Consider the following 22,750-nt stretch of genomic DNA (forward strand, 5'->3'; position numbering starts at 1 on the left):
ACACCAAGCAGTTCTCCTGCTGGGTGTCCTGTAATTCAGTGCTGACAGTATCTACGTGGGGATAATATCAGATCCCATGACACAGTCCCACAAGGCTGCCCCCACTTCAGATGCCAGTTGCAAGTAGTAGGTTGTGACCTGTACTTTTGATTGAGTGATGGTAAATTGGGATTCTTGTGACCCCCCTCCTCAGTTTGATTAATTTCCCAGAGCACTTTACAGAACTCAGGGGAACACATTTACCCACTTATTATAAAGAATATTACAAAGGATACAGATGGGTGGGACCTTCATGGAGAACCTCTACTAGGGCAGTGTGGAAGGGAAATGTGGGGTCAGAGCCCCCACACAGAGTCCGTACTGGGGCACTGCCTCGTGGAGCTATGAGAAGAGGGCCATCATCCTCCAGACCCCAGAATGATAGATCCACTGACAGCTTGCACTGTATTCCTGGAAAAGCCACAGACGCTCAACACCAGCCTGTGAAAGCAGCCAGGAGGGAGGCTGTACCCTGCAAAGCCACAGGGTTGGAGCTGCCCAAGGCCGTGGGAGCCCACCTCTTGCATCAGAGTGACCTGGATGTGAGACATGGAGTCAAAGGAGATCATTTTGGAGCTTTAAGATTTGACTCCCCCACTGGATTTCAGACTTTCATGCAGCCTAATAATTCACCCAAAAAATGGGCAAAAGATTTGAATAGACATTTCTCAAAAGAAGAAATACAAATGCCAAACAGGTATATGAAAAGGTGTTCAACATCATTGATCATCAGGGAAATGTAAATCAAAACTGCAGTGAGATATCATCTCATTCCAGTTAAAATGGCTTATTTGCAAAGTCAGGCAATAATAAATGCTGGCAAGGATGTGGAGAAAAGGGAACCCTTGTACACTTGGTGAGAACATAAATTAGCACAGCCACCATGGGGAGCGGTTTGGAGGTTCCTCAAAAAACTAAAAATAGAGCTACCATAGGATCCAGCTCACTGCTGGGTATATATTCAAAAGAGAAGAAATCAGTGTGTCAAAGAGATATCTGCACTCCCATATTTGTTGCAGCACTGTTTAGAATATCCAAGATTTGGAAGCAACCTAATTGTTCATCAGCAGACGAATAATGGATAAAGAAAATGTGGTACATATACACAATGGAGTACTAGCAAAAAGAATGATATTGTCATTTGCAGCAACATGGATGGATAGAACTGGAGATCTTTATGCTAAGTGAAAGAAGCCAGACACAGAAAGACAAACATCATATGTTCTCCTTACTTTTAGGATCTAAAAGTCAAAACAGTTGAACTCATGGACATAGAGAGTAGAAGGATAGTTACTAGAGACTTGGAAGGGTAGTGGAGGGTTGGAGAAAGGTGGAGATGGTTGTGGAGATGGTTAATGGATACAAAAAATAGAATGAATAAGACCTACTATTTGATAGCTCAATAGGGTGATTATAGTCAATAATCATTGAATTGCACATTCAAAAATAAGTAAAAATGTATAATTGGATTGTTTGTAACACAAAGGATAAATGCTTGAGGGGATGGATACCCCATTTTCCTTGAAGTGATTATCGTGCATTGCATGCCTGTATCAAAACATCTCATGTACCCCACAGATATATATACCTGTTGTATACCCACAGAAATTAAAATAAATTATAGCTAGACAAAATTAACTGTATATATTAACTATAATAATTTTGTTGTCACCTCCTTGTGGTGAGGCCAAGTGTTTTGAGTATCTGCTTAAATTGCTATGTCCTGCTAATAATTTCCCCATGAGCAAAAAGTAATCCCTTCTGGTTCTTGTGTATTTTTCATTATGTTTACTCAATATCGTAATCCTTGAATAACACCACGGTAACTCCCATACCAAGTGCCACTAGTGATGGTGGAAGTGCCCCCAAGAAGCAGAGAGTGTCATGACATTACCAGCAAAAGTTGAATCACTTGATATGTACCTTAGATTGAAATCTGCAGCTGTGGTTGCTTTCCATTTCAAGATAAGTGGATGCAGCATATAGACCATTGTACAACAAGAAAAGGAAATTTTTAGGAAATTTCATGAAGTCGTACCCCAGCAGGCATGAAAACGTTATTTCACATTTTTTGCGAAATATGAAATATATGTTAATCAACTATGTCATTGGTAAGGTTTCCATCAATAGTAAACTATTAGTAGATTTGGGTAAGTCAAAGTTAGGCATGGATTTTCAACTGCCTGGAAGGCTGGAGTCCCTAACCCTACGTTGTTCAAGGATGAACTGTAGTTACATGTCCACTTAGCCATCTAACATTGATGCCAGGAAGAAACCTTGGATTGTGGATTTGTAGAAACGTGCCCTACATAGGAGCAACTATAGCAAGAAGCCTCTTGTTTACATTTTACCCCTTTCCCCATAGGATCACCTGTGAATAGTGGGATGACTATTCATTTCAATAAACTAGGGATAGTCCTGGTTTATAGCTGTTGTTCCAGGCTGTTATTACATTATAATAATGTTGCATACTATTATATAATTTATTATTAATAGCTGTTCCTTTTTACTTTTAATACTACCCCATTTAGGATAATAAATTACATGGTCCCTTTATCTTAAGTTACCACTGAAAAGGGTGGTGAGAATAGAAATGGGAATAGAATAGTCAATGACAACTATGCAAGTTGGAATTTAAGAGATTGATTTTTGAAGGTTTGCATCAGAGATCATCAAGATCATCTCAATGATTTACTGGGATGCACTGGACTCAGAAGTTGCTATATGCATGCTATGGTTTATTATAGTGAAAGGATACAGAGTAAAATCAGCAAAGGCACATGGGATGAAGTCTGGAAGACTCCAGTTGCAAGCTGTCAGGTGTTCCTTTCTACTGAAGTTACACAGGACATGCTTAATTTCCCCCAAAATATGTGATAATGTGTACAGAGTATTCCCAACCAGGGATGTTTACCCTGGGGGTCAGTCACATAGGTATGTCATGCCTGCATGACTGACCTTGGCTACTTAAGCTTCAGATCCTCGGAGAAAAAGCAGGCATTCACTATAAATCACATTATTAACATGAAGTACCTGCTCAAATTGGTACAGCATGGCCCAAGACCTCCAGCATACAAAAACACTCTAATCAGACAACTTTCTGAAAGGTTGGAGCTTAGTTCTCAGGAGCTGGCCAAGGGCTAGTCCTGAAAACAGTCCATTTATGGGAATGTGCAGAGTTTGAGCAACGCAAGCCTGCTGAGGTGACTCTTCCCACAAGGTCATTCAAGTTATTCAGTTTAGAGTTTGGACCCAGGTAAGTCTGATTCCAAAGTCTGTGCTTTTTCGCTAAGTAGTTTTTAGTGGTCTTTTATACTGATTTGATAATTAAAAATTACTGGCTGCATTAGATATAGTAGGGACTTGGACTGTGCCTTACCTCTCTTGATGGATATTTCCTAATGAGCTTTTTTCCCCCTCACATCAAAATAAGGAGGCTTAGTTGAGTATTTTTAAGTGCTTTTGTAAGAAATGGTGCTAAGACTTTCTAGTTTTAGTCCTTTTCAAAAAAAGTTTATTTTGTTTTCTATACTTACGTATTGAAAAGTAATTTATCTGTAGTTAAACTTGGTAGGACTCTATTCTTTTTTTACTTTTTTTGCATTAATACAATTTTTAGTTTGAAAAAGATAAATGTATAATACAAAATTTTAGTTCATAATTAAGAATTGCCTTCCTTGTAGATAATAGTTTTGAATAAATTTAAACAGTTCTTAAAACCTTTTTTCTCTTTCCATAGGTATTTGTGGAAACATTAGACAAATGTTTTGAAAATGTCTGTGAGCTGGATTTGATTTTCCATGTAGACAAGGTACTATTTCTATTGTCACATCTAAGCTTTTTAAGAAAAACATTAACTTATAATTGTCATAGCAAAAATGGCTTTAATGAATAATTCTATTTTTATTTTTTTATTATTCAATTCATAAATTGTTTTTACTATGAGCCAGGCTTTGTGCTTGGTGGAGAAGATTCAGATCCTGCCTTAGAGGAGTTCACATCGAAGGGTGGAAACAACGGCATTAACAAATAATAATAATAGTATGTGTAGCATGTTAATGGGGACACAGCTGAACCACTTACCTCTGCCTAGGAGACTGTGAATGGAGGAAACTACATTTAAACTGGATTTTTAAGGGATTAGTAGATATATCATACATAGAAAAGGAGAGGGTGGTCCTACTGGCAGAGATATAAAATATAGGCCTTTTTGTGAGGAGGGACTGATACTGATCAACAGGCCTAATTTAAAACAACCATTAATGCCATGACTTTGAACTTTATTGTGAGGCAATTTAATGTTTTTAAACAAGTTTTTACTGACATTATTATTGCTTTGTTTGTATATTTTTTTGATAGAATGATTTTTTCTTGTATTATGGAGATTGAATTGGTAGGCTGGGAAATTAAACACATGGAAATCAATTAAGAGTTTATTGCAGTAATCCAGAAGGAAATGACTAACACACTACGATGAGATTTGAAAGAAGGAAAAACACTAAGATTAGGTTTGGAAGAAGGTAGAATTGATGGGATTTGATGGCTTATTGAAAGCTGAAGGTGAGAGAAAGAATGACAGATTTCTACCCGTATTAGTAGATATTTGTGATACGGAACTTAGGAGGAAGAGATTCCACTTTCACTATGTGCAGATTTTTTTCTGTATTAGGTTTGTATAATCTAAGAGATTCTTTATGAGTGATTCAACTACTGAGTAAGAGTCTGAAAATTTTAGCAAAAAAATCCAGTGTGATTTTTAAAAATTGGCTTTATTGAGGCATAATTTACAGGTGTTAAAAGTCAACAGTTTTAAGCTTACAAAAACTAAGTTTCGACTAGTGTGTATAGTACATGTAACCAGCATCACAATCAAAGTAGTACAAAGAATGCATTTCATTATTTGTAATGTCAAAAAAATACTTTTCTCTTTGGCCAATATTCTAGATCATATCTCTCATTTACCAAGTGATTTGATTTTATAAATTAATTCATTTTGGACAGAGTACTTAAGCATGATATTTTTATGAGTCTGTTTTTAATGTTCTACTGTTTTTCTCTAATTGCTATGTCTAATGCTTTTTCACACTTACAAAGACTCTTGTTATTTTTAGTCATTAGGGTTCACAATATTCAAAATTATGTTTGAAGACCAGGTGCAGGTGCTCATGTCTGTAATCCCAGCAGTTTGGGAGGCTGAGGCCAGAGGATTGCTTGAGCCCAGGAGTTTGAGGCCATCCTGGGCAACATGGCAAAACCTGGTCTCTACAAAAAATACAAAAATTAGCCAGGTGTGGTGTTATGCACCTGTAGTCCTAGCTGGTTGGGAGGCTGAGGAGAGAGGATCACCTGTGCCTGGGGAGGTTGAGGCTGTAGTGAGCCATGATTGTGCCACTGAACTTCAGCCTGGGTGACAGAGTGAGACCCTGTATCAAAAAAGAAAAAAAATTATGTTTTGGTACATGATTAAAATTTTTAGAAAGCTGTGTTTTAAAATGACGGCTGAGAGGTCATCATTAGCTTATATAAATACATTTACCATCTTTTAAGAAAATTGAGGACTCTCTTGTGAAATGTGATGGTAAGAGTAAGGTTCTTATATTTTTTTTACTAGAGAAAGAGAATAAAAGTTTTTAAGGAAATTAAGCTGTACTCATCTGCAACTTCCATACATGACACAAAATGTTTTTAAAACTTCTATTTCTCATTAGTATGCATTCATTTTAGAAAAATCAGAAAATACAGAGAGAAAAATATGTGAAAATCATCCCTATCCCAGAGATTGCCTAGTGTTAACATTTTAGAATATGTATAGTTCTTGATTTTACATCTTTAAAACAAATAATCTTTAAACAAATACATCTTTAAAACAATAAAGATGGGATCATACAATATGTATTTTGTGTTAGCCTGTTCATTTTACACAACACTATATCACTATTTTAGAACCTGCCAAAATTAGCTGTCTCTCTTTTCTCTGGGCTAAGATCTTGTTTTATTTTTTCAAGGCAAGGAGACAAAAGTTTTAGGATACCAAAAGACAGAGATCAAATAAGTGTTTCCTTTCTATTCTCCAAGACAATGCTAACTTTGCTTTCAGCCCTTTGATGAAAATTATTTTCAACTTAAAAATATATATTTATTTTTTTAAATTTCAACTTTTAAGCAGCTCTGGACCTGCCAGCAGTAGGGATCTTCTGACTGGCTCAGCTCACATTTTCTTTTTTTTTTTTTTTTGGGATGGAGTCTCGCTCTGTCACCCAGGCTGGAGTGTAGTGGCGATCTCGGCTTAATGCAAGCTCCACCTCCCAGGTTCACTCCATTCTCCTGCCTCAGCCTCCCGCCTCAGCCTCCCGAGTAGCTGGGACTACAGGCACCCGCCACCACGCCTGGCTAATTTTTTTGTATTTTTTTAGTAGAGATGGGATTTCACCGTGTTAGCCAGGATGGTCTCGATCTCCTGACCTCGTGATCTGCCTGCCTCAGCCTCCCAAAGTGCTGGGATTGCAGGTGTGGCCACCATGCCCGGCCACAGTTCACATTTTCTTAAAGGCAAGACATAGGGAGGTTTGCACACAACCCTCAGACTGCTTCTGAGTCACAACTGAGTAGATGAAAAGAGAAAGTTGTAGAGAATACCCCTTTTGTTATCAGTCAGGATGAGCTAATTTATGCTGCAGTAGCGAACATGGAAATGTTAGCCACTTAAAACAAAAAAGGGTTATTTCCCATTCACGCAGTATGTTTATCATATTCCACATGCTGTCATTTTGGGATCCATGGTAACAAAGCTGCCACTATCCAGAACATTGTTAGTTTCTATGTCAGAGAGAAAAAAAGTTTTCATTGGGTAAATTTATCTGCTTTTCAGGGTATCACAGATGATAATTGTACCAAGTATTTTGCCACTACAAACATGGATCAGTAACTTTCCAGCCTCCAATGTAACAGTTTCTATGTGGCCAGCTGCCCAACCTGTAAACCACTGTCACACATTTTCTTTTATTGTGGTTGTTACCAGTTTCTTTTTATAAATCTTTACATGCTAATAACTGTATCAATCACATAGGCTAGTGTAGTTACCCTGAAGTAGTGGGACAGACCCACCCCTACTCACAACTGGTTTGGATGTAGAGACTAACAATGTCACAGGTGCCCCAAGAGGATAGGAAAAGATTTATTACTCACATAATGAGGCTTTCTGGAGAAAACAGAGAACAACACGGGGCTTGGGTTTTATGGTGGTTTGGTGGTGGGGATGGGGTGTGAGGATTTCTGCATGTGGGCCAGGTCTTAGGTAGTCTGAACTTTCCACTAGTGTAAAGGAAGGAGCATCCAGACCTTCTTAACAGCTTGCCCAGATATGGGGCAGAAGAGGAATGGGGACTAGTAGAACTTGAAGGCTGTGAGCAGACACACATCAAAAATGGAGTCAGACCCTTTATCACATACAGCTAAGGTATGCTGTGGTTATTACCCCTAAAATCCTAAAATATGAATCATTCAGTTTGTTTCTTACTTACACTATATGTTTATTTTGGATTTGCTGGGAGAGCTGCTGAGTTATCTGCCCATTTCCTGTATAGTGTGGCTCCAATTGGGTGGCCCCGTGTTGTTGCCCGTATTGGAACAAAGCATCAAAATCCAGGGCAAAATGAGAGAGCTAAAGATTCTGTGCAGGGCTTGGTTTGGAGGATGTATGACTTTGATAATGACAGCTGTTAATATACTCTGTTCTCCTCTCTGCATTTCCCCACTTGCCTCCACAAGTGATTAGGGTAGAGATCTGATCGGAGGCCTGTGTCTTTCATACCCTTGAGGCTGAGAGAATAAAGACTTAAGAGCAGAGTGCTTTCTTCCAACCTGGTCCCTCTTGAGGATTTGGACAGCCTGGTCTTTAACCACAGGCACAGAACGAGAGACTCCTTTTACTTTCACCAAATAAAGGAGCTAGCCATTAATAACATCTTGGAAGCCAGCCCTGAGCACAGTAAGCCAATAGAAAGAAAGCACTGCCATCTGAACAAGAGAGATGAACAGATTGAACAATCAGAAATTACGCTCCATGGAAAAGAACTACTGGAGAAGATAGAGTAACACTTGAAATTTTATAATTTTAAAATTTATTTATTTTGGTATGGCTGGGGTCTTGCTGTGTTGCCCAGGCTGGTCTTAAACTCCTGACCTCAAGTGATCCTCCTGCCTTGGCCTCCCAAAGCATTGAGATTACAGGTGTGAGCCACCACCTGGCCTCACTTGAAATTTTAAAATGATTTTAAAAGTACTTAAGATTTGGAAAAGTCTTCTTGGGCTTGAAAAGAGTTTTTCAGACTGAAAACTTTTAAAGAAGGTGATCACAATTGAGGCTTGAATTAAAGGTAGAAGATCAAGTGTAGGAAATAATCCCAAAGCATAAGACTGAAAGATAGAAAACATGAAGAAGAAGAAGAAAAGAGACTTTGAAGGATACATTTAACATGTATTATACAAGTACTTGGAGGATCTTATCCAATTGAGAGAAAGAAGAATGAGGAATAATTAAAGTATTTTAGTAGGAAAACAAGGTCTCTCAGTGGTCTAGAAAACTTGATATTTGTTTTATAAATAATAATAAAGTCATTTAAGAGGGAGAGATATTTATTAATGGGAAGTATAAGCACAGTAGAGTCTCATATTTAAAAGGAAGAGAATAGTGTAATAAAATTAGATCAAACTTAAAATATTGGGAGAAAAGAGAAAGTATAATTAAAGGTAGAAATAATATTCAATACACTAAAAGTGCATAGAATGAAATAATTTACTGAAGATAAAGATGGGTTTAAATAAAAGGCACAGTTTATATAGGAAAGGCCAGATAAATTCTAGAGTATTTTTCTTTATAGTTACCAATTTTCATAACTGGTTGCTTTTCTAATATCCACCAAAAAAGATCATTTAAGTTTTTTAATATCCTATGGCATAAAATTTTTAATATATTTGATTTGTTTTAATCAGTTGCAGACATTATTTTCTATTATGTTCAAGTTGCCCATCTTTGGCCAGTGGGAACCCCTTCAGATTATCTTTGCTAGTTCATTTGACCTGACCTACCCCCTGTCATAGGCTTTGGTAGCTGTCTTGTGTTGTGGTCCAGCTAGATGTTCCAAACTCATTTTATTCATTTCCTGTTCCAGACATGTTGTCAACCATTCTTTTCTAGGAGCCCTGATTCCTTTTTGTTGGCGATGGTATATAGTAACTACAGTCTAGAGGTGCTCATAATTATGAAGCTGCTCATTGTTTTATGGCCTTTTCAATGAACAGAGCATCTTACATATTTTCTGCTCCAGCCCTCAAGTCAGCCATTTCTCCAAGGAACCCTGGCTTCCTTCAGTAGAGAATGATGTTTAGAAATGACGATTTGGGCACTGTGTTTGCTCATTGTTACTAGGGTGACATGACTCCTGGTTCTTAGTGAACTGAGCTGGGAAATAGATGTATGTATACACGCACAGCTGTTTCTGGATCTTGATATGTATATTAAAAATCATTGACCACTTCTTAATACCTCAGAATCTAGTACAATACTACAGAATTTCTTCTGGCTTTCTCATTTTCCATATTTGCAGCTTGCTTCTCTGACAGAGATCAGTGAGAGCTCTCATTATAAAAATATGTGTCTAATAATTAATGTTGATTCACTGTTTTAAATTTTTATATTTTTGTTTGTTTGCTCTTACCAACACAGTTTCATTTATCACTGTCATATGTATATCAGGCACCAGTCTCTTTTATGGTTTTCCTAACTTAATTTCTCATTCTTTCCTTCCTCTAACTTTCAATTCTTTATTTTCTTGCAGAACTGCGAAAATTAATGTATATAATATGTTCTCATTTGTGTAAATTAGATATGCATATATACACGTATAACAAGTATGTGCACAGCAAGTTTTCTAGGATACCTAAGATATAGCTAGCTGAGTAGCTTTGGATAAAGGGACCTAAAAACGGATGCAGAGTGTGGTAGAGACTATTGTTGTTCATATGTAAGTTTCTGTATGAACTTTTAGTCATTTGCCTATATTCTTTTTTTTTTTTTAAGTTACAGTAGTTTTCAAAACACTGTCATGTCTGGTTTGGTTTGGTTGGCTAGGAAGATTAATTTATATAAATTTGTCTTCAGAATTTATGCATGAGGTGTCCATGTTTCCAAAATGAAAAACAGTAAATAATGATGACTTTTTTTTTTTTTTAATTGAGGCAGGGTCTCACTCTGTTGCCCAGGCTAGAGTGCAGTAGTGTGATTTCAGCTCACTGCACCCTCCACTTCCCGGGCTCAGGCAGTCCTCCTGGGTCAGCCTCCCGAGTAGCTGGAAGTACAGACGTGAGGCACTATGCCTGGCTAATTTTCTGCATTTTTTGTAAAGGCAGGGTTTTGCCATATTGCCAGTGATCTGTCCACCTCGTCCTCCCAAAGTGTTGGGATTACAGGTGTGAGCCACCATACCCAGCCTCCAGGGATATTTTTTAAATTATGAATAAATTTGCATGAAATCTTACAAAGAAATTTAAATTGAGTAATACATATTTAACTCCTAAAAAGAGTTTGTTGAAAAAAAATTACCTTATAATACCTAGTGGTTCTATGCTAAGCACTTACATAAATTATTTATTTAATTGTTATGGTAACCCTATGAGGTGCCTATATTATTTCTGTCTCTATTTCGTAAATAAGGTAACAGACTCAGAGAGCTGAAGTAACTGCTCAAGGGCTACAAGTAATAAGTGGTAGAGTCAGTATTCATACTTATCTAATTTTGGAGTCTCCATTTCTAACCTTACCACATTATTTTAAAAAAATTATAGCAGAATAGATTCTTCTGTGAAATGTAATTCAGCTCTGAATTGTTGATTTTTTGATCCAATAATACCTTATGAAAAGACAGAAGTTATATTTTTACTCCCCAATGGAAGACATCATTTTTAGTCATTGTAAGATGTATTTATTAGAAGAAATCTGAATATTACATGTGTAGAGGATTTGGGGGTAAAAGCACTATTAAAGTACCCACAATTTAAAAAATTCTACCTTTTTCCAATCTAGAGCCTGTTAGAAGTACTGTACTACATTGCTTCATTAAGTACCATGAGTGTAAAATAACAACCTAATTATTGTTGGCTAAGAATCTGGCATAAAAGGCCCTTATAAATCATATTTTAGTATTAAACTTCACATAATAATAATAATGGTAGTTAATATTTACTAGTCATTTACTTTGTTTTGAGTACTGCATTGGATTACCTTGTTTATTCCTTTCAACAGTCCTATGAAGGTAGTACTATTGTTTTTGTTTTATAGCCCATTAAGCTCAGACTTAAGGAGGTTATATAACTGCCTAGGGCTTCACAGTAGTGATGAAAGTGGATTATGAGCCCTTACTCCAAGTTGTTTTTACCACTCATACTTTTAACATAGACAAAGTGGTATTTGAAACAAAAAGTGAATCATGAAACTTCTTTTTAGTGAATTTTCTTTATGGGTATATATTCTTTTATTCCCTTTAGGTTCACAACATTCTTGCAGAAATGGTGATGGGGGGAATGGTATTGGAGACAAATATGAATGAGATTGTTACACAAATTGATGCACAAAATAAGCTGGAAAAATCTGAGGTAAGAATGGAAAATGCTGTAGTTAAGAAGGTTCTAAGCATGATGACAGATTACGCATGATTTGTAGTTTTCACTGTTTGTCCTTCAGTATCACCCTTTAGGTTCAGCCGTTATGCTTATTCAGTTTTTAAAAAATGGAATATACACGTAGTATGCTAAAGGTTCTGTGACTGTTCTCTACCCAACAGCTTTGTGTATTCTTCTTTTAGCCACAGTCATAGCTGCCTTGGGTAATAAGCACAATTCCAAATCTTATTGCCTAAAAGAATTATCTGAATAATGGAATCTAATATTTGCTTTGTAAAACTTCAGTCAGTAATTATCAAGGAAATCTTAGAACTAATATTTTAAAGATATATAAATTTTGTGTTACAAAACTACTTCTGGAAAGGGAAAGGACAGGAAATGGAATTCTTACAAGGAAGTAAGTAATGTTTCAAGTTATTAATAAATGCGTAGCATGTTTGAGTTCACATTCAAAAAAGAAATTCAATACCTTAATCTTTTAATTCTAAATCTTTCCCTAAGATTTCACTGACAAGTTAGTTAAGTCACATATTTTAGACATTAGTACATATATATCCATGGTCTTTATTGCATTCTATAAGATCGGTTTGTTATACTTAGCTAACTTTCTGCTGTTAGATTCAACCTTAGATTGGATAAATGAGGAACAACCAGCAATTTAGCATTGTATAAAACCCTACTTCAGAATTGTAGTGACTCTTCCCTCAAGCACTAGTCTGAATATCAGTAGCAGGTGCTGTAGCTGAGCCACCCGGGTTCACATTATTTTGGTTGTTTATTACCCTAGCAGAGGTTTAGAAAGATCAATAGTTTTATCATTTGAGTTCAGGAGTTCGAGACTAGCCTGGCCAACATGGTGAAACCCCGTCTCTACTAAAAAAATAAAAATAAAAAATAAATAAATTAGCTGGGCACGTAGAGCGCACCTATAATCCCAGCTACTCGGGAGGCTGAGGCACAAGAATCACTTGAACCCCGGAGGTGGAGGTTGCAGTGAGCCGAGATCACGTCACTGCACTCCTGGGCAACAGAGTAAAACTTCATCTCAAAAAAAAAAAAGAAAGATCAATAATTTTGATATCTCATTCACCACCCAACTTGTTTGAGGATACTCTTACATTTGGTATTTGCAGTCATAACTCAGATTGGAAAAAACAAACTTTATTTTTATAATTATTAGTGTTAAGCTCAGATGTTTCGTTGATTTAAAGTAAATATTACTATGAAAGCATCAAGGTATTAAAAATACACTGGCATTAATTTACAACAGGTGAGTTCTGAAAAATTTTACCTTGTTGGTATTTTAAAGGATCAGTTTAACTCAATTCTGTGTCCATTTTAATTGAAGAAAACACAGGGTGAAGAATAAATCTCAAATCTAGAAACAGTTGAAGCTTATAAAACATTTTCCAGTGTTCTCTTTTAAATTTAAAATAGTCTTGCATTTTTCTTTATCTCAATTTCCCATTCCTGTTGGTTTCCCAAAGGAGAAGTTTATAGTGGTGATTTAGAGCTAAGATTATCTTAACTAACTATATGTTTTGTTTGTCCTATAGCCAATTTTTAAAATACTGGCTTTTGAAAGTGGAAAACATAAATTAGGTTAATAGAGAAAATTTTGTTTTAGGACAAGGAAAAAGACTCATAATTTAATTTAGTATAACTGACTTGCAATATATTATTTAGTAAAGAAAAGATTATTATAAACCCTGAGCTATTGCTTTTAAAGTTTTAAAAGAACTTAAAATGTGTGTCATTTGTTAAACATTGCTTTGCAAAACTGTATGGTTGTAGATTTTAAATGCCAAGGGACAAACAGTGATGCAATCCTTTAATAACTGGTATAAATGAATGAGTATCTAGTAATTTGTGAATTCTGCATAATCATCTGTAAAAAATATTGACCAGTTGTCTGGAATTTTCACCTTTCTAGGTAGTTAACTCCTTTTCATTGGTGGTGGTCCTTCTTTTTCTTCTGCTACTTAACACATTTATGCCTGGTGTTCCACTATTGGAATGCTAAGCTTGTGGGAGTTATTTATATCCTACTGCTCAAGGTCATCCCCAAGGTCTGATTTTTCACAAAAAAAAGTTTGCAACCTCCGGCATAAATGGGTTAATGTGCTATATTGGCAAAAGTTATGAAGGACCTATAATTATTGCATAATGGGTATTTGCTTTTTGATTGTTGAATAAAACTTCGTTAATGAGGCAATTTTTCTTATCTATAAAGAGCAGTAAAATGCGTAATTTACATTTCAATGGAAATAGTTATAAGAATACTATAACTTAAAATCTATTCACAGAAATAATGCTATTTAAAATAGTTTAGAATACTGGTGATTACTTCTATTATTCATTCCCTGATCATCTAGCATCATACATAATTGTTATCTGGTACCAAATTAGTTTCTCTTTTTTTGTCTTTTACAAGAAAGTATGTTTTAAGTCTGATTGGGGATAAACTACAAAATTATATATTTTCTATACATGTAACGTCTGCTAATATTTTAGTTATGAAATCGGATTTCAAGTCAAAGTGAGGCCATTTAGTCCTGATCATCTTTTTAAAACAGCACTGAAAATTATGATGACGAATTTTTCGTAGCTTTTGTATATTTTAAGTATGTTTGAAAGGCTTCTAGCTTTATTCCAGACACATTGAAATGTCAAAAGCTTTTCATATGTTTCATGTCCATGTTACTTCAATTGGTTAAATTTACCAGAGATATTACTCTGCAGAATAATCCAAAATTACTTGAAACAAAGTATAAACTTTTCCTAATCTTCTTACTAAATTTCAGTTAAAATGTATTATATAAGCACAAACTTAATGACTTGTTTGGCTGGGCGCAGTGGCTCACGCCTGTAATCCCAGCACTTTGGGATCACTGAGGTGATCTGCTCACCTGAGGTCAGGAGTTTGAGACCAGCCTGGCAAATATGGTGAAATCCCGTCTCTACTAAAAATACAAAAAAATTATCCAGGCATGGTGGCACTTGCCTGTAATCCTAGTTGCTCTGGAGCCTGAGGCGCAAGAATCGCCCAATTCCGGGAGGCGGAGGTTGCAGTGAGCCGATATTGCACCACTGCACTCCAGCCTGCGTGACAGAGTAAGACTCCGTCTCAAAAACAAACACACAAAAAAAGACTTGTTTAAAATCGAGAATGTCATGATTGATGAAAAGAACTGGTTATCAATATTTTTAAAAATTATATAAGTAATATCTTAGGAACATCATTTCTATTTAAAAATCAGTCTGGGTATAATTGAGACACAGCTTTTTAAACATAACATGCATTTATCTAGGGGCCTTTGTCAGAAATCAGAGCTTTTATTATGTTGGTCTAAAGTTAGTACATTTCTGGTAATGGAAAAAAGTGAACCAGTTTAATTCCCAATACCTAGACAGGTAGAAGCAAAGCTCTGCCAGATCCTGAAAGAGAGAAGCAAAGATATACTCTGAATGTATTTCCATCTATTCTGTTTTGATAGAAAAATGGTTTACTATAACATTGGAATATTGGGAGAGGAGGATTTAAGCTGGGAGGTTTATGGGATTCGGGGGAAGTATAAGAGGCACTCAGGAACCTGCCTAAGAATAAAAGGACTCCCTGGGGGTGGAGGTAGAGGGGTGGGGTTGGGGAGATCTGTTAGCTTTTATGTATTTCATGTTATTCTTAAGATGGATTAATGGGTCTGAATTTAGTCACTACTTTTTGAAAGTCAGTCCTCTTTTTTTTCCGAACATCCTGATCTTTCTAGCTCTTTCCATTCTTCTCTCTTACAGACCTTTATCTTTCAGTCTCCCAGACAGGACAGGTAGACAAGGTATTGCTGACTTTGAGAAATATGTACTATAACAAAGGGAAAGCAAAATGATGTCAAAGGCAATTAATTATTTAGGCCAGACTCAAAAATTCTTTGTGTTAATAAACCCATATAGTCCCTGTAGCCTATTTTCCATTCTAGTTTCTCCTTGTAGTTTCTTCATCTTTTATTGGACTTAGTGTATTTTACTAGTATATCATTGATGTCATGTTTGTTCTGTTTTGTCTGCCTGCATTGTAAAAGGAAAGTTTAATTTTTTTTTAAACACTTGTCATCTAACTGACAAATTGCATTTGCAGAAGTGACAATTTACTTTGTATATAAAAACGTAAAATTTATTTTGAGCATCATATAGCAGAACCAATCTTAATTTAACTCTCACAGATTTGTTTTTTTTCCATCTCTAAATTAGGATTCTAACATAAAATTGCCTGCTGGGTTTTGGAAGCTGTGAATTTAAAAACCAAAAGCTGAACCTTCAGAGTTTTACATACAAAATGGGAAGCAGTGAAGGCTTAGAATAGTGACTGTTAAATAGTACTTTTTCCCCTCAAATGGTTTTCAGTTCCAAAGTCTTAACAGAATTGCTTTTACAGTTTTGACCTGCAGGTGCATATTAACAGTGGCCAACAGAAAATAAGATCAGAAATCTTATAAAACTTGACTGTATTTCAAACTTGAATGCTCAAAAAATGGAATTACCAAATTACCAAATCACCAAAATACAATGGGTTTTCATTGTAGCAAACCTTCTGACATCCAAACATGTCATAATCAGAATCAATAAAAATATATTAATGTTTTAGTATTGAATAAAAAACCCTGAATATTTTTGCAAAGCGTATTGGCAAATATTGGAAATGTTTTTAATAGACCTCTAGTTTTACAAAACTAATTTTTCTTCTGATATTTCCTGTACGTTTTTTCACACCGTAAATTAACTGTGTGAATTACTTTTTTAAAAGTTCCATGTACGTGGTGATGAGCAACTAACTCTTTTGTGTGAAACCATGTAAGCAAAAGAAATGTTTATAAGGTCTCTGATTGAAAATTTCAAAATAAAAGTAATTTATTGAGTCCTATGGAGGAAAAAATGTATAAACTTACAAAGTTAGATTATGCACTTACTAATTAGAAAAACATTACTGAGAATTGATGATTGCGATGATATCACAAAGCATTGCCTTTTAGCCACTAAATTTTTACTTACTCTCTCGATGTGTTTGAGAAGAAGTAGCAACATACAGGTGGCTTTATAGTATCTTATTTTGAGATTGTGGGCTATATCACAAAACTGGGGTACTGTTTTTGGTCCCTCTATCCATGTTATTTTGTCCCTCATATAGAGAATACATAGTAGTCTCATTCTCACCATTGGTCAAAATTATTGCCAGTTTCTGTGTTACAGTATGTAATTTATTACTGCTATTTTCCAGCAAAGAACCATTAATCACTTGGGTCTGTTAACTTTATTGCTAGAACTGTTAATTGGCCTTTTTTTAAAAAAATCAAGTTTCTGTTTTCAAAGAGGAGAGAATAAGAAAAGTGGCTCTAAGGTACCGATGGTGGAAGGTCAGCTCATGAGCTGGTTCTGCCTCTCTACCTTGACATACACATTTGTCTTGTACTTCTACAAAATTATGGTGAGAACCCTTGAGGTCACTTGTAATGGTCAAAACTAGTAATGATAAATCCATGAAAGTCATTAGTCTGCTCTCTTTTTTTCATGCAGGCAAATCCTATGTTTGAAATTAAAGCTATAATTGAAGATAATCCGTACAAAATGACTAATAATTTGGAAGGTTTTTTAAATTTTTGAACACTCTAATTTTGTTAAAACTGTAAAACACCATAGTTATTGCTGTCTAGAGAATTGTCATGAGCTTATCTAAATGTTTATAATTGCAGTATTAAAGCACTGCCATTAAAACAAAGCCTATTATATATCCCCAGATTAAAAGTTATTCTACCTCGTGTTGAGAGATTTTTTAAACTATTGACATTTTCTTTTTTGCTCAAAAACATGCTTTCAAAATCTGCCATTATTTTGTTAATGATTTTGAGTCTGAAACCATTTAATATTGTGTTTATTAATGTTGGTGTTCTTTCATTTTGCTGTTAGGTCAAAATTATGAATGTGCATATAGCAACTTCCAGCAGGAAGGGTGGGTAAAGGTTTTAATATGTACAGATTGTTCCAACTACCATCTTATTATGCTGTATTCAAACTTGAAAGAAAAAAGATATTTTAAGATGGTAGGATGGTATTTTATGTCTTAGATGAAATAAATAACAAGATTACTATATTACTTTCCTTTTCCCTTCAAGAAAGTTGATTGTTTATTGCATGAGGAAAAGGGAGCTTTCAGGGTCTTCGAAATATATTTTAGTAATGCTGCTTTTTCAGTTTTGCTTGCACATATTTTGTTTATTTTTGGGTCTGGCAATTTAAAAACAAAATCAAAAACAAATCATATCCATCCATTACTATCTTTGTGATTCAAGTGCTTGAAATTTCCAAGAGTATGTCTGTATAAGTCTTTATCTGTTTGGCCTCATTTTGGTATACTTGCAGACTTCATTTTGTTTTCTTTCTCTTAATTCTGTTAATTTATTTAATCTCATGGGAGAGAAAACATGATCATTCTTTTATATACTGTACTTCATTCTTTCATCCAGTTCATATTCTTAACTGCTTTGGATTCATATATTTGTTTTTATTGGTGTAGTTGCTGCAGTTTTACCTGCCATGGTGGTGCTCAAGTATAACATAGATGGAAACAAGTTATTTCTCCAGTAGAATTTCATTCTTTTTATTTCTGCTGTGTGTCAACTATATAATCTTAAATCTTTAAGAACTATGTTGTACTGTCAGAAATATCTTACTTTTACGTTTAAAAATGTATTTACAGTAATCCCCCCTTACCTGTGTTGGGTACATTCCAAAACCCCCAGTGGATGCCTGAAACTGTGTATACTACTGAACCTTATATATGCTATGTTTTTTCCTATGCATATATACATATGATAAAATTTAATTTATAAAATAGGCACGGTAAGAGATTAACAACTAATAATAAAAGAGAACAGTTATAACAGTATAATGCAATAAAAGTCATGTGAGGCCAGGCGCACTGGCTCACGCCTATAATACCAACACTTTGAGGGGCCAAGGCAGAAGACTCACTTGAGGCCAGGAGTTTGAGCCAGTCTGGGCAACACAGTGAGACCCCATCTCTACAAATGTATATTTTTTACATTAGCTAGGCATGGTGGGACACACCTATAGTTCTAACTATTCAGGAGACAGATGGGAAGATCACTTGAGCCCAGGAGTTCAAGGCTGCAGTGAGCCATGATTGCATCACTCACTCCACTGTGCGTGACAGAGTGAGACCCTGTCTCTTAAAAAAAAAAAAAAAAGTTATGTGATTGAGGCCTTTCTCTATCACAATATTGTACTGCACACACTTATTTTCAGACCACAGTTAACCACGGGTAAATGAAACCATGGAAAGTGAAATTGCAGGTAAGGGGGGACTACTGTACTGCTAACAAGTCAGGTAAATAATTTCTGTAAGTTTTAGCGTTGAAAAGTTAAGTGTTAGTAAAAGTTATTTTGTTGCTTTGAATGTATCTTACTGGAAAAAAAAAAATCTTAACCAAGATGAAAATTACTTCATACCTCTGTGTCAGCAAACTGATTGCCTAATGGAAAGTTACATTTTATGTTTTAATAAAAATGTTTCAGGCATCACTTTCATGAATGTCTGAAAATGAAATTTGTTTTATAGCCATTCTGGTGTTGACTGAGTGACATAAAGTCTTTTTTTTTTTAGCCCTAAATTTTCATATATAAACATTGCTAGCTGGTTTAAACATCTGTTGATCAATTGTCCTTATCATATTTTCTCAACATTTTATATTTTGCATAATATGATTTCTTTTTAAAATGTTAGTTTAATTAAAACTTAAAGCACCTATTACAACTTTAAATTTTCCTACCATTTAAATTCATGGCATACTACACAAAAGTATTGAACATGCTTGAGAAATAATTTGATCCTCCTAATTCATTTGCGTGTTCTGAATAGTTCCCATCTTTTGCATGTCTATGGCTTGCTGCTTATGTTTAGAAGAATTGTAGTTTGTTGTACTTAGAAACTTCTTTTGGTTTTACATATTAAGCACAAATATGCTATTTAAATCAATTGCTATATTGACTTTATGTATTCTTGTTAGCAGCCAACAGTCGACACCATCTTTGGTCACAATGATACAACTCAATCTAATGAAATTTAACAGGATGCGTTTTTAAATTTTTTTTATTTATTTTTTGCTTTAGTTTAGCTCTTCATGGTATAGGATATTATGGAAAAGAGAGCTTCATGTACATTTAATACTGAAAACATTATGTTTACTATTTATAAGTGTAAACCATAGTGTCCAATAAAATACACAGATACACACACACACACGCGCACAATTTCTCTCACAATAATAAAATCCCTTAATAATTCACGCCTTTAAAATATTTATACTCAAATATTTTGTCAATACTTTTCTATAGTCAGTTCATTATTTGTCTTCTTTATGGAAATTCCTAAGTAAAAATAGTGGCAAATTGGTCTTTTAACTAGAAAAATTACAAAATCCTCCTATCTAAAAAATGATACTACCTCCAGGACGTCTGCAATTTTGTAAAATTTTCTTCCTTAGTAGACAACATACTTCCTGGTAAAAGAAAGCCAAAAGATGGTAAACCTCTTTGAATTGGATTCTTCTTTGATCCCAACCCACTCTAAATTTTGGTAGCTAGACCTTTAACTTGAAACGATCAAATTAAAGACCCTTTCAAATATTATACATGCTGCCTTAATTATTATTTAGTTGTATCTCCAACATCTTGGGGGAGCAGGAAGGAAGGGGGGATAACAAAAACTTCATTGCTTCAGGTAGGTATAAGTATAGAGGTCAATCACATTTTTAGTTGTACATCAAAAATAACTAACATCCATTAAATTATAAAACTTCTCCAGCCCTATTCACTATTTAATTGGGTATGGAGTTATTCATTTGTATCACTCTTATCATTGCCTGTGTAGAATATACTTATTATTAATACTATTCTACTAATTTTTCTATTATTTCCAATTCTGAATTGATAATCCATGGCTTTTATTTCATTGCTTAACAATGTTTGTATCCTTTATTTAGCAAATAGTTTACACTGGCCTATTTTGTATCAGTCAAGATTTTTCTCAGGTAACAGCTTTATTATTATTTTTATTTTAATTAACAAAGGTAGGATTACATAAGAAAAGAAAACTAAAATTATGAAAAGGGACCTTAAAGCTAGTGTTTCTAATTTTATGGACATTGCCATATATAATCTAATCAAAGTGGAAGATTCGTTTTTGTTGTCTATTTTTGTACAAAATGATGCCACTGAACTCAGATGTCTTTGTTGACTTTGCTTTATTATATAGCCTGAATAAAAAGTAATGAAATGTAATTGGTATATAAATTAAACGTCAAATATGAAGGCTGTTAACGTAGGTGAGAAAAATGATACATATGCATTTTCTTTTATTTGTAAGCATATTTTCTTTTAAAATTATTTCACAAATTACAAATGTTCCTACTAATAGGAAAGCCAAATATTATGCACTAGTGGTACTTACTGGAAATTTTAGAATTCATTTATTTATATTTACTACCTCTTGCATTTATGCTTTTCTTTCTCTAAATTTGTAAACTGTAAGCTGAATATATGTCGCTGAATCTATGCTATATGACAAAACATTTTTAATCATTACATTTTTACTAATGCATCAAAGGGTTGGAATGATCCTCTTCGTGTAGTTTCATCTTTAGGCAGAACTATATTCTTTGGATTGAGGCTTTACTTAAAAGCCTATTTTTTTAATGTTCTAGAACTTTATTAGAAAAGTTTAAAAGAGCCCTCACAATTTAAAAAACTAATTTTATTGTTTTAAAATGTTTTAAGGGTTTATCCCTAAGAAATTAAACAAGCACAATCTATTACTTGCAATTTTTATTTCACAGCACATATTGCTAATAAATGCCATTTTAAAAGCAAATCTATCACAATCGTTGCAAGAGATATTTAATAAGGAAACTAATGTAAATCATGCTTCATGCTATATGTCAGTTAAATCAAGATATAGGTGAAGATTTAGGTTTTATCATGTGAATATTGTGTGATAGTGCACATTAATTTGTATTTAAATCTTTACATTGTTATCATTGCATGTGTTCACTGTATTTTTTAATGTGTCACTGTTTTCTCTTTATAGATTAGTATTTCAAAGTAACCATTCCATACCAATTCAAACTACCATCTGGTCCCTAAGCTTGTTATATGAAAATCTTTTATCATTGTCTTCCATTGTAAGTGTTTTATGATGAGCTACACCTGAGTTGTACATTTTCTTTTTCTTTTATTTGCTTCTGTATACAGGCTGGCTTAGCAGGAGCTCCAGCCCGTGCTGTATCAGCTGTAAAGAATATGAATCTTCCTGAGATCCCAAGAAATATTAACATTGGTGACATCAGTATAAAAGTGCCAAACCTGCCCTCTTTTAAATAAAAATGTAAAAAGGCCACTCCCAGGTAAAATCCAGGGGGAAGAGTCATCTAAGTTTACCATGCAGTTGTTTACCAAAAATAGAGGAGGAGAGTCTTAACTTTTGCTCTTGGATTTAAGTCAAGGTACTGTATAGAAGTTGTGTAAAATCAGTATGAAAGTTCAATGTTGCTGTTCTTGCTCAGTGATTTTAAAGAAATTGAGTAGTTCCTATGTGATTTTTTTTTTCTTTTCTAAACTGCATTCCTGTGCCCACCTACGGCATGCCTCTATGTATTGGCTACTACAGTGTTTTAAAAAGTGTTTCAGATATTTCTCTAATTATGTACAACCTAAAATGTTGGTGTTTTGTATGGATCACAAGTGCAGCATTCCTTAATTCCTTCTGCTATATGTCACACAATTGTTATTTAAAGAACCAAGTATGTATTGCATGAAAACATTATGACTTTTTTCTCTTAGTTTAAATAAACTCCAAGGTAACTGGACTTCTAAAGCACCTTTCTGTTTGCCTGATATCTACTTTAGCAATAATTTTTTTTACAACCCTCTGACCAACAAAGTAAATAAAAGTATATTTTATCACTATTAA

General features: G+C 34.6%; 1 protein-coding gene across 5 annotated transcripts in view; it reads left to right on the top strand.

Moving 5' to 3' along the window:
• Positions 1 to 22,750, top strand: part of AP3S1 (adaptor related protein complex 3 subunit sigma 1) — a 72,526-nt gene extending 49,776 nt beyond the window's left edge. For 2 of the 5 annotated variants that reach the window (XM_003826720.6, XM_034960367.3), the window contains 3 exons: positions 3,779 to 3,850; positions 11,581 to 11,688; positions 22,033 to 22,750. In XM_003826720.6, coding sequence (XP_003826768.1) covers positions 3,779 to 3,850; positions 11,581 to 11,688; positions 22,033 to 22,161 — 309 coding nt within the window. In that variant the 3' untranslated portion in view covers positions 22,162 to 22,750. Of the gene's footprint in view, positions 1 to 3,778; positions 3,851 to 11,580; positions 11,689 to 15,507; positions 15,549 to 20,765; positions 20,814 to 22,032 lie in introns of all 5 variants that reach the window. The other 3 variants (XR_004671624.2, XM_034960368.3, XM_014344983.5) reach the window with 3 other exon arrangements.

Source organism: Pan paniscus, chromosome 4 (assembly GCF_029289425.2).
Source record: "Pan paniscus chromosome 4, NHGRI_mPanPan1-v2.0_pri, whole genome shotgun sequence".
Lineage (NCBI taxonomy): Eukaryota > Metazoa > Chordata > Mammalia > Primates > Hominidae > Pan > Pan paniscus.